The sequence below is a fragment of the Dermacentor silvarum genome, chromosome 5 (assembly GCF_013339745.2).
Source record: "Dermacentor silvarum isolate Dsil-2018 chromosome 5, BIME_Dsil_1.4, whole genome shotgun sequence".
Lineage (NCBI taxonomy): Eukaryota > Metazoa > Arthropoda > Arachnida > Ixodida > Ixodidae > Dermacentor > Dermacentor silvarum.
Window position 1 is genome coordinate 27,235,676 of NC_051158.1, and position 16,792 is coordinate 27,252,467.

The 16,792-nt window shown below is 46.3% G+C and overlaps 2 protein-coding genes and 1 long non-coding RNA gene across 6 annotated transcripts in view; 1 reads left to right on the forward strand and 2 right to left on the reverse strand.

Annotated features, from left to right (window-relative positions):
• Positions 1-10,366, reverse strand: part of LOC119453141 (gastrula zinc finger protein XlCGF57.1-like) — a 95,770-nt gene extending 85,404 nt beyond the window's left edge. Inside the window, exons 1-2 of one of the 2 annotated variants that reach the window (XM_049667587.1) lie at positions 10,058-10,366; positions 8,757-8,834 (exon numbers count right to left, since the gene is read on the reverse strand). The gene's annotated coding sequence lies outside the window, so the exon portion shown is untranslated. The remainder of the gene's footprint in view (positions 1-8,756; positions 8,835-10,057) is intronic. The other variant, XM_049667586.1, reaches the window with a different exon arrangement.
• LOC119453138 (zinc finger protein 260) overlaps positions 1-16,792 on the reverse strand; it is a 51,677-nt gene that overhangs the window by 15,313 nt on the left and 19,572 nt on the right. The window contains exon 6 of the mRNA XM_049667565.1: positions 14,564-14,831. Within this exon, the coding sequence (XP_049523522.1) occupies positions 14,564-14,831 (268 nt within the window). The remainder of the gene's footprint in view (positions 1-14,563; positions 14,832-16,792) is intronic.
• The window catches only part of LOC125945568 (uncharacterized), a 38,066-nt gene that overhangs the window by 14,999 nt on the left and 6,275 nt on the right, over positions 1-16,792 (forward strand). Inside the window, exons 1-2 of one of the 3 annotated variants that reach the window (XR_007467008.1) lie at positions 98-161; positions 14,209-14,460. This is a non-coding gene — a long non-coding RNA (uncharacterized LOC125945568). Of the gene's footprint in view, positions 1-97; positions 246-13,951; positions 14,041-14,208; positions 14,461-16,792 lie in introns of those variants that run through there. The other 2 variants (XR_007467006.1, XR_007467007.1) reach the window with 2 other exon arrangements.

Consider the following 16,792-nt stretch of genomic DNA (forward strand, 5'->3'; position numbering starts at 1 on the left):
TTCAGATGGGACTTTCGTGAGAAGCTCTGAAGGCATGAACGGCACTGATATGGCTTCTCGCCTGTATGAGTGTGCATGTGTTCCTTCATGTTGAACTTGCGCGAAAAGACACGAGGGCAAGATGGGCATTGAAATGGCTTCTCGCCTGTGTGGGTGCGCAGGTGGTCTTTCATGCTGGACTTATGCGAGAATCTTTGAGGGCATGAAGGGCACTGCCATGGCTTCTCGCCTGTGTGGATTCGCAGGTGCACTTTCATGCTGGCCTTATGCGAGAAGCGTTGAGGGCATGAAGGACACTGCCATGGCTTCTCACCTGTGTGGGTACGCAGGTGGATGTTCAGTTGGGACTTTCGTGAAAAGCTCTGAAAGCACGAAGAGCATTCAAATGGCTTCTCGCCTGTGTGGGTGTGCAGGTGTTCCTTCATGTACAACTTGCGTGAGAAGACCCGAGGGCAAGAAGGGCATTAAAATGGCTTCTCGCCTGTGTGGGTGCGCTGGTGGTCTTTGATGCTGGACTTATGTGAGAATCTTTGAGGGCATGAAGGGCACCGCCATGGCTTCTCACCTGTGTGGGTGCGCAGGTGATCTTTCATGCTGGCCTTATGCGAGAAGCGTTGAGGGCATGAAGGACACTGCCATGGCTTCTCACCTGTGTGGGTACGCAGGTGGGTTTTCAGGTGGGCCTTTCGTGAGAAGCTCTGAAGGCATGAAGAGCATTGAAATGGCTTCTCGCCTGTGTGAGTGTGCAGGTGTTCCTTGACTTTGGACCTTTGCGAGAATCTCCGAAGGCATGAAGGGCACTGAAATGGCCGCTCACCTACGTGAACGCACAAGTGCCTCTTCAGGGTGTCTCTTCTTGAGAAGCTCTGAGGGCACAAATGGCAATTAAACAGATGTTCGCTAGTGTGGACCTTGACATGTACTTCCGGACAAAACAGTTTATCAGCCTCATAGTCACAGAGATGATCTTGGTGGAGGCATCCCTGCTGTGAACTGTCACCGTTGGCTGTTGATGGAGAAATAGAAGGCTTCGATGCTGCACAAATGAAACAAAAGTAGTACAGTTGAACCCACTTATAACAATATTCAAGTGCCACGAAAATTTCATTGTTATAACCGATAACTGTTATAACCGGGTTGCATGAAAAAAGTCTAAATAAAGGGTTGGCATGGCTATTGCGAGAAAACTATAATGGCGGAGAGAACAGTGCCCCCCCCCCTCCCCCCGCAATTTCCTCCATCAGGTTGCCGATTGTGTTGACTCGTATAACTGTTCAACTCTGCTTCCCCCCACACTTCGATAGAGTGCAACAAGGCGCAGCCGGCATTGGCACTGCTATCACAAATGCAAAGCGGGGTGTCATGGGCAGCAAATGACATGCGAGCTTCGACGAGGCATCGCTTTGGTGTCCTCAAAAGAAGCCTTTTAAATAATGCGAGAAATTTGCCGCAGCAGCCACAACCATCTCCCCACGATGTCCGTCTACGTTTCTTGCTTTACACGAAGCTTGCCGAAAGCCTTCTCCAAGGCATTCTGGTGCTCCATGTAGTGCAGCGGAAGGTCCCTTGCGAAAGCGGAGCCCCAGAGAGACTGAACAATCTGCAGGGCCTCCTGCGAGGGCAACGTTGAGGCAGACTGCTCTACCACTTCATCGCTGCCGTCATCGCTATCCGATGGAAGAAGCACGTTCACGACGATCGCCTCATCAGTTAGAATCACGTCACCAGACGCCGGCACTTGCTTGGCGATCATGGCTTTCGGCTACATCAGAAATGCTACCACAAGTTTTGGGTGGGCCCCTTGGCAGACATTCTTCTGTCGGGATTCCAGCAGATTTCTCGGTGGCTTCTATAATCTACACCTTGCTTTTTCTACGTCAGCGTCTGCTTCGAGATTTCAAATTCCTTTGTGCCGTCTACTTTCAATTGGCCATATATTCCATCGTCAATTTGCTATAATTTCCTCGCTTCGAAGCCTTTATCGAATTGAAGGCGGACAACGAAGACAGTGTCAATGAGATCTGTAGCAGCTGCCGATGAAAACACTGCAGACGATTGGTTGTTGAAGCGGCTAAGCCGAGCGTCGCGGCATGCGGCGTGGGCCAGCTCGCACTTCACATAGTTTTGCCCGTCGAAACCCCCCCAGTGCCAATCAAAAGAGGGGCACCTCGAGGCTACACTCGGATATCGCCTGTACACAAGGAGGAAGTGCAGAAACATGCACGCTTGCAGTCATGGAGGGACGTGCTGCGTGCAAGTATTGGTCTCGACAATAGGGGTGCACTGCCAGAAGTTGCGGAGGGCCGTTTACACGCATGTGCCCTGCAATATTTTATGGCCGAGTGTACAACTGACGGAGTACAACTGACAACCGAGTGACTGACAAATGCCAACAGCAACGTCAACACAAAGCTTCGCGGGAGGATGCAATAAGCGGTACCTGCTATCGAGGCTGTACCGGAACAGCCCAACAGAATACCAGTAGATTCAACTCATAGCAAAGGCAAAGAAATTTGCTCACTAGTGTCTTGCTTCTCAAAATGGAAAGGCTTAACCTTTCGCATCAGCAAAAGGTGTGTAAAAGCACACTGTAACAGGAACGCGGCAGAAGAACAACTATACATTGGGATAAATTGGCGGTACGTCGGAGGTCTCGTCAGCCACTGCGGTCTGGAAACACTGGGCAAAAAACCTGAAGCTGCTATTGACAGGACAGGATCAAAACGAGTGTTTGGCCAGCAATCACTAGAAGACGCCTACAGGTTGGCTGAAGCGACAGCTGGCGTGCACCTCAGGTGCCCGGTACATGCTGCTGATGATCGCCGTTCCCAGGCACTTCTCGCCTCTCTCAATGAATGAGCATATTGATAAAACACAAAGTATGTTTTGTAGTTAACTGCATATAAGAATTCTCTTTGAATTTTATTCACCTCAAAAACGGCAGTCAACTTACATTCCGCATTGATCTGTATCCACGTATTTACATTGATATACTGATTTAGGCATAACTAAGGAGACTCACTGGGTTTAACGTTATCGTAAAGCCATGCAAGGGCTACGACACCAGGCAAGAGGGCTCTGGATTAAGCTCTACAACCTAAGGTGCTGCAATGTGCTGAGTAGAGCAGTATTTTTGCATTTTGCCCCAATCAGAATGCAGGCAAGAATCACAAACCAGCTAATATGTCCTCGGCAGCACAGAGTGTCAAACACACTTCAGCAGGTCGTACCAAGCTAGGCAGACTTGGCTATCTACCACAAACTCACACAAGCAAGCAAATGTAAGAGAAGTGCCAGTAACTACCCACCTGAGGTGAAGCTTGACTGATCCACAGTCTCTGTAGTTTGCACGCCCGTCGACTTGGTGGCTGTTTCGAAGGAGCACCCAACAGACTTGTCAGCCAGAGACAAGAAGCTGCACTGCGTGCCAATCTCCTTCTGATCGATCACCTTGGAAAGTATCGCTGCCATTTTGGCAGCGATACTTTGAGCTAGGCTCATTGCACTTGTGAGGCCTGCAGAAAAATAATTGGAGCGATTGCAGTCCTTTTAGAACATAGAGAACAAGAGGTGAATCCAACAATAGAATAAATGCCGGGGCACTTTACAATGCATAGCTGTGGAACACAACATAACCCTTTCGGTTCAGTGTTCCTAAAGTGCTACAAGGGACAATGCACATTGAATACTCGAAAACAGGGCAACCTTTTTCAGTGCAATGTTTCTCCAGGACAGCAGAACGTATCGCTTACTTTTCTTTCATCTGATGCATTCTAAAGCTATGCAAAGCTCTATAATGCAAAGTGATTGCAAGATCCTAAGGTGATCGCCATCAGCCTATGTAATGTCCACTGGAGAATCCCACTCGACCCATATCTTGTGCCAGTTGATACCATCCTACGCTTGCAAGTTTTCTATTTCATCCCACTACCTAGATGTTTGCTGTCCACGAATTGCACGTCAGTTCTATTGATACCCATTCAGTAGCCCCAATAGACCGTCAGTTACCTGCCCTACACATTTATATGAATTGCCAAAGTTCATTTTTAACGCAATAGCATTCTTTAAAAACTTCACCCAGTTAGCAGTAGGCCTGTATGTATGTATGCATGTCCTCACCTAACTTTTTTCCCGCCAACTTGCTTCACTGAGTGGTCAGAAATGGGCTGCATCTGGCTGCTGTGATCAGGAAACTGAATTGAAAACCAACATCGGCCCAACTTGGGTCACTGAGCATGTAACATTGGGTATGTGCCGCTCTTCAATGACCTTGGTGCCTCTCCCAATGATCTCCAATTACCCCTGCCTTGCATCATCTTATCTCAAGTTGTGCCTGCAAATTGCTTGATTTCATCATCCCACCTAACTTTTGCTGCCCTCGACTGTGCTTTTCTTTCCTTTGCACCCGTTCTGCAACTTAATAGATCACCGATTATCTGCCCTATGCATTCCATGGCCTGCCCAGCTCCATTTTTTCCTTATGATGTCAACCAGAATGTCGGCTACCCTATATGTTTATTTATTTTTATTTATTTCAGTACCGTCAGGGCCCGAGGGCATTACAGAGGGAAGTGGGTTACATTCGAAAAAGTGGAAAACCAAGAAACAGCATTACATTTATATAAAACTCAGCATAATTGAGGCTCTCATGGAAAAAATAAAGTTACATCAATATAATAAAGGAAATTAACAATAAATAGTACACAGTACAAGGATGGGAAATAACCAGCTAAACAAATAAAGCATAACGAGATCTTTTGCAACCAAAAAATAAAACGAAAGAAATGACGCTCGAAGTAGTAATATGTGCCTACAAAACATAGAACACTCATTTTAAAAAGATTGGTATGGAAAAAAAAATTGCTATGAAAAAAAAAAGAAAGAATAAAGCTGAAAATGATGCTACAATTGTGTTAATGACAACAGCAGGTTTGTTAAAGCAGCTTGGAACTTGGCATTATCAGATTCTTCGACGACGGATCGGGGAAGGTGATTACAACTTGCTGACGTACTGGGGATGAATGAATTGAAAAAATAATTGGTGTGGCATGATGGAATACCAATCTTATGACGATGGTTGATGTGGGCCGAAACGTAACACGAGCGGGCTATCAATTTATTCTTAAGAATGGGGTTGTCATGATATATCTTATGGAATAGGCGAAGACGGAATATTTTCCTAGTTTGGGATGGCAGTGGTAACGATAAGCTTGCTTTCATAGTACAGTGTAGACCGCTTATAATGTTAGTCGCCGGAGTCGAGAATATCCCCACTGTAAGCGGTACCGCACTATAACCGAAAACAACTATTTTATTGCGATAATGGACACTCCAGGCGCATTTCTGCCGTCGCTGTCACCGAGCGCTAGGTTCCGTATTCGCTTACTAAATAAACTAACAAGCACGGTGTCACGCACGCACAAGCAAACATGAAAACATCTCGCTCGTTGACCGCGGAAACGTACTGTCAAAACGCTCGAGTGACGAAGCGCGGCGAGTGAATTGACCTTCGTGCTATCATGCCTCTCGCTTCACCGCGACCTATAAGCGGCGAAAGCATGGCACGCGGCGGACTTTCCCCATCGCAGATTGTTGCTTTCAAGATAGGGCCAAGGTAATCGTATCGCCGAAGTGGATCGTCGCAGATTACGAGCTGCTTTGGTCCACTGAAACCGTTCCTCATTGCTGTGCTGGCGAAAATCCTCTGCTACTGTTGGCGCCAGTCCCGAACGCAAGTTTCGGATTCTCCGAACACCCGCGTTGCGGCCCGATTTCCGTCCGTCTCCGTACACATGATACATAATCACTTTCCTTTTAAATGCGGCATCGTGATGAACTCGGCACTTCTTGCTGATAGAGCAGACACAGAGAACGTGAGGACAGACGGTAGACTATTCCCTAAGCACTTGTACTGCAGCAGATGGAGGAAGCTTTGGTAGCTAGGATCGAGAGTAGCTAGGCTTGACGGGCGTGCGAGGCAGCCATTTTGAAATGCCAACGGCTATATGGTAACACAGGTTAGGGTCGTACTCGATTCTAACGCGCACGCAATTTTTGGACCTGTTTTATCAGAAAAAAAGTGCACATTAGATTAGAGTAAATACGGTATTTATGGCTTCAGGGGAGTGTTCGCCGTCTGGGTAGACTGCCGAACTTCCAGGCAGCCGCACTGTAACTGGTATTTCGTGTCCCGCAACTGCACTATAAGCGATACGCGTAAACATAGAGTGCTATGGGAAAATTAACGGGTGTCTGAAAAGACCGTATTATATCCGGTCCTGCACTATAAGCGGTTACGTTATAAGTGGTCTAACTTTAGTGACACTGGAGTTACGGTGATAACTAGAAAGAATGAAGCGAGCCGCCCAGTTATAGACTGATTCAAGTTAATAGATGAGCGTCTGTTGACTGGAGTCCCAGATTTATGCAGCATATTCCAGTTTAGTACCAACTAACGATTTATAAAGAAGTAATTTTACAGAACTAGAAGAAATATAAAAATTGTGGTTTATGTATCCCAGCATGCGATAAGCGTTGTTAGTTATATATGGTCTACATGCATCTTCCAAGGGCAATGTGGTATTACGACGAGAAACATGCATGTACTTGCATTTGTTAGTGTTTAGTTCCATGTTCCACATGTTAGCCCAGTCAGGAGGATGGTTGATATCGGACTGAAGAAGACCTACATCAGAGTCACTGTTAATTTTGCGGTATATGACGCAGTTGTCTGCAAAAAGATTAATTGATGAACTGTAATTTATCAGGTAAGTTGTTGATATAGATGAGAAAAAGCAATGGTCCCAGCACAGAGCCTTGTGGCACGCCCGATTCAACTGCAGAAGTTAAGGAGGAAGTGTTATTAGCTGTGACAAATTGTGAACGATCGGTGAGGAAAGAGCGCAGCCATTGAAGCATGCTAGGATCAAGGTTAAGTTTACTTAGTTTCAAAAAAAAGCAGTTGATGAGAAACCTTGTCAAACGCTTTTGAAAAATCTAGGAATATACAGTCAACAATAGAACCCTGTCAAGGATAGAATTGAGGTCATGCGTAAACTATATAAGTTGCACTTCACAGGAAAATGACTAGCAAAATCCATGCTGATGATCTGTAAAAAAGGCGTTTGACTGTAGGAATAATGCAAGGTAAGAGTAAATGACATGTTACATAATTTTACCTGGAATGGACGTAAGTGAAATGGTTCGATAATTAAGTGGCGAATAGCTATCCCCAGACTTGTGCAAAGGAATCACCCTCCCGAACTTCCAGTCTTCCGAAATGCAGGCTGTCTGAAGAGATTGCTGGAATAGATTAGAAAGTATTATAGCACTGTATAACACCACACGATGAAGGAACCTTTAGTTTGTCTATTATTTTGTATATGCCAGGAATATCAAAGACAACGGGGTCCATTGGTAAAAAGTCAGTACCGGGATAGGTAGGGGTTACAGAACACACATTTTTGGAAAAAGCAGAAACAAATACAGAGTTCAGAACATTTGCGCACTGATCAAGTAGGATTTGTTGATTGCTTGAGTCTTTAAGGGTGATAGCTGAATTACCTGTTTTGTTGACTACGCTCCAAAATTGCCTAGAGTTACTAATTAAAAAAGATGGTAATGTAGTATTGAAAAATGAATCCTTGGTGTGCTTAAGAGCCTATGCATTCTGACCTCTGAAGTTTCCACATTCTTAGCGAACCAGAGTGCAAGTCCTAAGCTCTTGTTGGTAAGGTTGCTGGCCTTTCTTGAGCAAATCGTGTGAAAGAAATTGTGCAGAAACCATAGACAATGATTGTCAGTGTAAGCAAAAATCCAAACGAACAAACGGGTAAACAAACAAACAAACAAACAAGCGAACGAAAAAACAAATCCTTGCTGAGTCCGACCGCCAACCTTCCCAGACCTCTCACAACGAAAACGACCAAAAGAGCCATAGAAAAAGCTATCCACTTCAAAAGCTTTTATTGCAGCCAGATGTCCAAGCCAGAAAGAAATGTACGGAGTACACCACACTGCTTCACAAAGCGCAGAGCAAGTGGCGAAGCTGCAAGAATATACCACCATACCAACAATATACCAATAGTTGGTAATCACAACTCTGACAAACACTGAGACATTTTAGCATACCTGCTGGCCTGCACAGCTATTTCAGATGTGGTTGGGGCAGTTTAGGCGCTTTTTTCAGTTGACTGGCGTTCCCTGTGTACGAGGACTAACCTAAACTAAAACTTTCGCACATCATTCACACCGCATCGCTCAGGCGCCGCAGATATACTCAGACTTATGACTAAGTCAGACGCTGAGGATGCAATTGGCAAGTGATAGTGTCCCTGATGCAAAAGACGTTGGTGAACAACAGTGGTCCTATAGAAGAATGGCTCACAGCTGAGAATGGTAGTTGTAGCTCGCAACACAATTCTTTCCCTACGATTTATTGTCTCATGACTGCTGGAAACAAGTTTTCTAAATTCTTCTTCAACTGTGTCTTTAGTGATGGCACCAGGCATCAAGTGCATATTAAGTGTTTAGGCCTACACGATTTTATATGCGAGGTTAACGCATTGCGGAAACTTCCAACATTGAAGTGGACAACCTAAATAGTTTAAATATGTGAACAAGCCTTGCCACCAGTCTAGCACGATAGTGATAGGGTATCATACATCACTCAAGCCACCATTAGTTAACTCGTCCTTTACTGGATCAGCACAAGTAATAGGAGCAACAGCACGCCTTGAGCAAATGGATATACATACCAAATTCTGGACTGAGCCAACCAGCAGCAATCGACACTTGCGGCTATTTGTTGTCAACGATGCAGAGTTAGGCTAGATCTTCATGGACACAACAAACATCAGCAGAAGCTGTAAAGACAGCAGCACAGCAAAGTAAAACACATAAGACATATGGTTGTAAACACAGCCAGGGATATGGGCCCAGGGGACTTCACCACGTAACTGCCACAAATTGAAACAAATGCTCTTCATGCAATGAGGAAAGAACGTTCCTTTAGCTGTAAGCATAATGAGTGTGGAGTTCGTCTAAGTAGTTCGTAATTGATATCCTAAAAATAGCACAGATAAAAATTGAGGCAGACACAGTGCCTGTATCATATGCCTTGGTGTTTTTACAATGTCGATCACAGATGCAAAGTTATGCACAGCGAATGAAACGGTCATGTGTATAATAGAGCGATGAGCTGATTCGTGCACTCATAATATATGTTTACCTTTGAAAGTGCTCGTAAGCGATAGCAGCTGGCAAGTGAGCTTGTTTACGTGCTCTCTCACCACACGTACTTGGCATCTCCATGGCAGGGGGGGAGTAGGTCGTCTGCTGATGAAGTGCCGATTGGCTGGGGGCCCTGTATCTTTGTGACGCGTCCCCCGGTCCAGCCAATCAGAACTTCAACACCAGACGAAATGGACATGTCCCCTGGGTGGACACTTGCAGGATACCCCCCAGCTCACACAGAAGATGCAGCTAAGAAGATTTAAGCGAAGGAAATAGACTGTCCCTGTCTGAGTGCGACAAATAGAAAGTGCTAACGCCCCAGCTGGTGGTCAGCACAGGCAGTGAGGAAGGGAAAGAAATGCAGTCACGTGTGTGACCACTGCTGAGCACAATACCACAACTATCCCGTGACTTCCGCATAATATACGCATAACTCATAAAGGTGGAGAAAAAAAAAAAAAAAAAAGACCCATGAGACAGCGCATTTGCAACACTAACAGTTCAGTGCAATATGCATGTTCTGGCGCGTTGGAAGGTGCCACCATTTTTACGTCGCGACTAAACACGCGCATGTTGCACATTACTAACAGTTGCACTGTTGTTTCAACTAAGGTCATCGCATAGGAACTGCAGCAGTGCACATCGAAGGCAAGAATAGGTGGATCTGCGACCTCTGCGAGAATGCGGCAAGTGTTTCGCGTTAGCTGGCATTTTGAGATTGCTTTATACCGCAAACAACGCATCTGGAAAAAAAAAAAAAAAAAAAAAAAAAAAAAAAAAAACAACAACAAAGGTGAGTGTACTAAGAGTTTTGTACGAGTACCTGTTCTTGTGATGACACTTGTAGGAACAACCGTGCGTTGCGGTAGCAAATTAGAGAAGAGAAACTCTACCTTCCACAGTGGTGCAGCGGGAAGAAACATGGGAATAAGAAACATTTGCCCGGCCGATACAAAGGCCACAAATACAATAAAACCTCAAAACACCTATAAAGCATGTACATCTGTCCCAATGCCTGCTTAAAAAACTTTTAAGGAGGCGTTGATCAGTCCAAACGGGCGCAGCGAGCGCGTCGCCGCGCTCAGAAACTTTCACGGGCGCCGCCTTGGATTGGATTGGATTTATTGGCCTCACCCTTTGTAACAACGCATAGAGTTTCTCACTATAACACCATAGTGTGAAACTCTATGCATAGCCTCCTATAGAGGAGGCTATGCTTTATGTAACCACGATTTGTAACGGGCGTCTTCTACGTGGGGAATGGTTCTGTGAGGCATATATGAAGAAATTTAAGTCTGAAGTAATTAAGCGGCTGGAGTTTCTGCTGGCGTTAGGGCGGACGGAGCACCCAGCGCGAGGTGTACGCGTTTGTTTGAGCTTGCAATCAGCCTCGGATATCAGATATTTCTGAAAATTCGTACCGTTCTGCTGGAGAATAAGTCGTGCTGTTTACTTTGACAAGCGTTCAAGTTGTTATCTGTAGATACATTGAGCGACTGCCTTGTTTGCTGGGCAAGGTTTCCGCCCACAAATAAAACACTTTGGTTGATAATAATCGCTTAGCGTACAGTGTGAATCACGGTGTAAGAAGATAATGTTCCGACGGCGCGCCCGCGCTGGGGCGAGAGAGCGGCCACTTCGTGTGACCAGAAGTGAGCGCCGCCGCTAGGGGCAGCACGTGTTCAGAAGGCCTTGGAGAAGCAGGCACAACAGTGGATAATTATGACCTTTGTCAGCACTTAAACACCCATACCCAAAGATATGCAATTTTTCGTTATTTAGACGCCAAATACTGAGCAGGTAGAAGGTTTCATGCCACTTACAGTCAAAATACCGTCATTTCGAACACGAGAGAGACGCGTCGTCTGCTCGAGCAGACGGCGCGCTGCGCTTACCGCTGCTCGCCGCGTCGGAGTCAATCTGAATGTCGGCAGAAATATAAAGGGACGTTCTTCCAACCAAGTAGAGTCGTTTTAAGCAGGCGAACGACATATATTCATCGAAACAATGCACTTCTGCCGCGCGTGCCCATAAAAGCGCCAGCAAAGCGAGCGAAAATGTGGCCCCAAGAACACGTGCTGCCCCTTGCGGCAGCAGCGTGCGTAAAGTCAGTGGCCGCGCCTCGCGCCGCCGTCGGATCACCTTCCTTTTTTACACCGTGGTGTGAATCGCACTTTTCGAGTGGTCGAACGACCAGCTGCAGACTGCGCAAGCGTCCGAGGCAGTACTAAATGCTGTGCATAGCCTGCTATGTGCTGTGCTATATATCTGTTTCACCCTTGATGCGGGACCCCTTTGGCTCCCCGCCGTCCGGGAGTCTGTGCAGTACTGGTGCCCCCGCAGAAAATAAACGGTTTCCGTCACTCACGGCAATACTGTGTTCTTATGTGCGCCGCTCGGTAGCCCCTTGCGACCCGAGCTCGCGCGCAGCGATGCTGTAGGCGAAGGCTGACGCGGCCCTGTGGCTCGCTAAGCTCGAACCCGCGGTGGTCTGTCTGCTGTGCAACACTACTAACCCACACGTTGAACTCTTGAATTGCGCCACGGCAGTTCACCCTAGTGATGGTTCCATCTTTCTCTTTCCTGATTACTTGGACTTCGTCGGTGGGGCTGTGGAAGTTTGATAACAAAATTGTGAACACTCAGCTTGTCTCTCCAAAGGGAACAGAGCTTGTCGTTGCTCAGTGAGTAGTCAGTTTATTTTCTCTTCGTTGTCACATTTTAGCCGAGGCAAGTGCTTTCTGCTTGCATTTACTGTGCCGCAAGCATATATCCCAGATTCTGCGAGATCTTTCTGCAGGCAGTAACTGGTAAAATTGTTGTCAAAGAATACGCAGTCACTGCGTATTCTTTGACAACAATTTTACTTGGCTGGAACGCACCACTGCCAGTGGTGCGTTCCAGCCAAGTCTTCAAACAGTCTCTCTACATGTGCACCCAACTTTCTTTGAACTCCGTTATCAGGCCTACCAGTGTAAATTTTGAAATTTTAAATTGTAGCCAGTTCTGGACAAAGCATCCAAACTTTAGAGCCTCTTTTCACCGGCCTTTTTTGCCCTATACTGTTTCAAAGAACTTCGGCCTTTGAATATGATCCTCGATTCATCAATGGCCAAATATTGTCGGCTGATAGTGCTCAGTAATGGTTCTGGAAACTTCCAACAAAAGTGGGCGTAGCTTGTACAGCTTGTCAAAGGTGGGATCGTCCCTCCCTGGCTGCAGAGCATTGTCATTTATATGGAGATGGGATAGGAGCCAGCCAAATCTATTCACAGTCATGACGTCTGAAAAAATGGGTCGTTCAATCAGGAGCACTGCTCCAATAGTCACGATAGTTGGGACTCCTTTTAAGCCCAATCAACAAATTGAGGCTCAAGAATGCACGCATTTCTTTGTCTGTTGTTGGAACATAGTGTTTGTTTTCTTCCTGCACTTAAAGATTCGTTTCAAAGACAATCTTTTGAATCCACTCGGGCATCCAAAGGCTAAAAATGCCAAAAGGCGTAACACTGTTGATGGCAAGACTCTCAATTGGCAGTCCGCATTCAGATAAAAATATTAGAGGCATAGACACCCAACACTTTGTACTCAACATGGGAACCTTTTGAACTCTGATGGCAGAATCTTCATCTGTTTCAGTGTCAGATGCCTCACTGGCACTTTCGGTTACATGTGGAGTCACGGATATCCTCTTACGGGTCATAATTGCTATCGCTCGAGCTGTCGCCTTCAACATAACTTTAGGTGTTAGACGGAATATTTTCCAAACAAACTGAAAGGAATGTTTTGAACATCAAATTTGATTTTATGTTGAATTTCGCTTGTACAATCTGAGACCCCACCTGTAACCATTTTCATGCATGGTGGTCTGTGTAAGGGACCACCATAATTAAAAATCGCAAAACAGCATCAAGTCGATCCACAGCGAATTTTTGCCAACATAGTCAGTACAATATATTCCTGCGCTATGTGTTACATCCGAAAAAGGTTCCGTGCAAGTTCACATACCTTTGCGCCCGTAGAAACTTTCAGGGTCCAGTGCAGGAAACGGCATGCTGGCCCATAAGTTTGTTGCTTGACGATAAAAAACGCTCCCTAGACAACTAGCGCCATCTTACGCACTTTCCGAGAAGACTAAAGGTGAAAAATAAACACTTGTTTGCTGGCTAAACAACTATAGGGGAACTTCGTTAATACGATTCTCATAATACGTTTTTCGGGATCATACATTTTTTTTTCTTTTCCCAATATTACGATTTAGTTGGATAATACGTTGGATGATATGATATTCAGATGATACACTTTATTTTCCGTTTCTGTGAATATCGTATCAATGAGGATCCACTGTATAGGTGGCGCTGCAAAAAAAATTTGAATTGGTGGTGAGCAACGCTTACCACTGTGCCTGAAAGAGTTAAGAGCATATGAGGACACCTGTGCCATCGGATACAGCAGAACACCCCGCAGCACACTCCATATCTATAAATTTTAATTTAAAATTCACTTCACATGGCTGTTGACCTATTGTACAGTATCATGGTGCTGTGTTCTCTTATGTCTGCTCAAGTAATCAGCCTGCGTAATGGACTTGGAGCAGACGGCGCAACAGCATGGTCGGTCACCTGTATCAATGCTCAGGTGTTGCTTCATGGCACTCTTCAGCAAGGAGCTTTGAGGGCATGAAGGTCACTGTCATGGCTTCTCGCCTGTGTGGGTGTGTAGGTGGGCATTCAGGTGAGTCTTTCGTGAGAAGCCCTCATGGCATGAAGGGCATTGAAATGGCTTCTCGCCTGTGTGGGTGCGCAGGTGGTCTTTCAGGTGAGTCGTTAGTGAGAAGGTACAAGGGCATGAAGGGCACTGCGATGGCTTCTCGCCTGTGTGGGTGCGCAGGTGGTTTTTCATGATCTGCTTGCGTGAGAACCTTCGAGGGCACGAAGGGCATTGAAATGGCTTCTCGCCTGTGTGGGTGTGCAGGTGGTCTTTCAGGTGAGTATTTTGTGAGAAAGTACGAGGGCATGAAGGACACTGCCATGGCTTCTCGCCTGTATGAGTGCGCAGGTGGATTTTGATTTGGGACTTTTGTGAGAAGCTCCGAAGGCATAAAGGGCATTGATATGGCTTCTCGCCTGTGTGGGTGCGCAGGTGGCCTATCACGTTGGACTGTTGCGAGAAGCTTCGAGGGCATGAAGGGCACTGCCACGGCTTCTCACCTGTGTGGGTGCGCAGGTGGGTTTTCAGGTGGGCCTTTCGTGAGAAGCTCTGAAGGCATGAAGAGCATTGAAATGGCTTCTCGCCTGTGTGAGTGTGCAGGTGTTCCTTGACCGTGGACCTTTGCGAGAATCTCCGAAGGCATGAAGGGCATTGAAATGGCCGCTCACCCGTGTGGACGCACAAGTGGATCTTCAGGGCGCCTTTTCTTGTGAAGCTCTGAGGGCACAAATGGCACTTGAACAGACGCTTGCTAGTATCGACCTTGGCATGTGCTTCTGGACGAAACAGTTTATCAGCCTCATAGTCACAGAGATGATCTTGGTGGAGGCATCCCTTCTGTGAACTGTCACCGTTGGCTGTTGATGGAGAAATAGAAGGCCTCGATGCTGCACAAATGAAACAAAGTAGTACAGTTGAACCCACTTATAACAATATTGAAGTGCCACGAAAATTTCATTGTTATAACTGATAATTGTTATAACTGGGCTGCATGAAAAAAATCTAAATAAAGGGTTGGCATGGCTGTTGTGAGAAAACTATAATGGCGAGGAGACCAGTGTCTCCACCCCCCAACACCTTCCTCAGTCCGGCTGCTAATTGTGTTGTCTCATTGACCTGTTCAACTCTGCTTCCCCCACACACCAATCGCGTGTAACAAGGCGCTATAACAAATGTGACATGTTTTAAATATTTCTATGAAGGGCTTGTGCTCCCATTTCAAATTAAACACCTTTAGTGCACTCAAGGAGTCTGTATAAATAACTGCTTTCGAGTGTTTGCCGGTTACAATTTTTTCCACTGACATCCACAGAGCATCAAATTCAGCTGTGAAAACAGAGACAAACTATGTTAGCCTAACAGTACGCTCCCACGTACCTTCGATGAAGTTGCTTCCCACATAATCCTTCACACATTGATGCAAAATTCGGTGCATGCATTGCATGTTTCTTGTAGTGCATGTTTCTTGTTCGGTCATGTGGGGTATCTTGCTTCTTTAACCCATTAGGGCCCAGCATAGTTTTATAAGTACAGTAGCATTTCTACTTTGTAAATAATTAGAGAAATATACTGTGTTCATTAGTACGCCATTTTGCTAAGAAGGGTCCAGCCAAGAGGACCACATTGTAGTTTTTCGGCAGCTGCATGATGTGTTTGACCTATTTATTGCCAAACTTGGAGAAGCACCGAACAGTCCCAGGCAGCACATTACATGGGACCAACTAGGGCCAATGATGGTTTTCAGCTGGCACGAGCTGGGCCGCGATGGCCCGCCTTAGCCTCTGTAATACCAGTGCTGGAAAAGCCTCTGTAACAGACATCCAGCGCTGGCCCTGCCTTGCCAGTGAATGACCGTTTATGGCTAAGCCGGGCGGCGCAACTGGCTATCCCGGGCCTGCTTTGCCGTTAGAGTGCCCTCATTGGCTGTACATCTCTAAAGATTGGTTAACAACGTCAGTTCGAAGCTACAGGCATTGCCACATTGTTTAGCAGTTCTGATAGACCTGTAAATATCTGCCTGTCAAACAGAACAGCGTTTCAATTTTAGTTTTCAAGCAGCATTCACTGGCCATTCCTTAGAATATATTGCTACGAGAGAGACATTCAGCCTGGGGCAGATGACGACGAAGACGGTTCTCTCTGGTGCTGGTGGCTGTCCACCATCCTGGCTACTGTGTCTCTCACATACTGTAAATACAGTGTAAATAGTCCCGCCTTCTGTCGTCTTATGTAACATCTTTGTGGTGGAAGTGCGGGGTAGTTCCCCGTTTCGATCACAGAGCTCCGCAACGGCTGCTTTATCACGCTTGCGACCAGGTCAGTTGGTGCACGCACATCGTCTTCACCCCCTGCCCCTCCCGTGGCTGCCACCTACATCGTTGTGCTTCCTGCTCGTTATCTGGCTCAACCTTTACAAATGGATCAGCGCCGGCTACAGGTGGGACCCCGACCCTTATGCTCGCCAACGTGCTTTTTTACCTCGATGGCCCACCGAGGATGTGGTTCGAGACGCACGATTCGGACATTACCAGCTGGGACTCTTTCAAAGAGAATATCCGTGACCTTTTCGGTGACAGCACTGGTCGGCAGCTTGCTGCGCGGTAAGAACTTGCGACTTGTGCTTAGACATCCTCCGAGTCATACGTCTCTTACATTCAGGACGACATCGCTTTTTGCCGCCAGGTTGACGAGCATATGCCTGAGTCTGAGAGGGCTTCTCATGTGCTCAAAGGTATCGCCGATGATGCTTTTAACCTGCTCGTCTATACCAACGTTGATACCGTCGACACAATCATCAAAGAGTGCTGGCGGTTTGAACACGCGAAGAGCCGCCGTATTACCCAGAGAT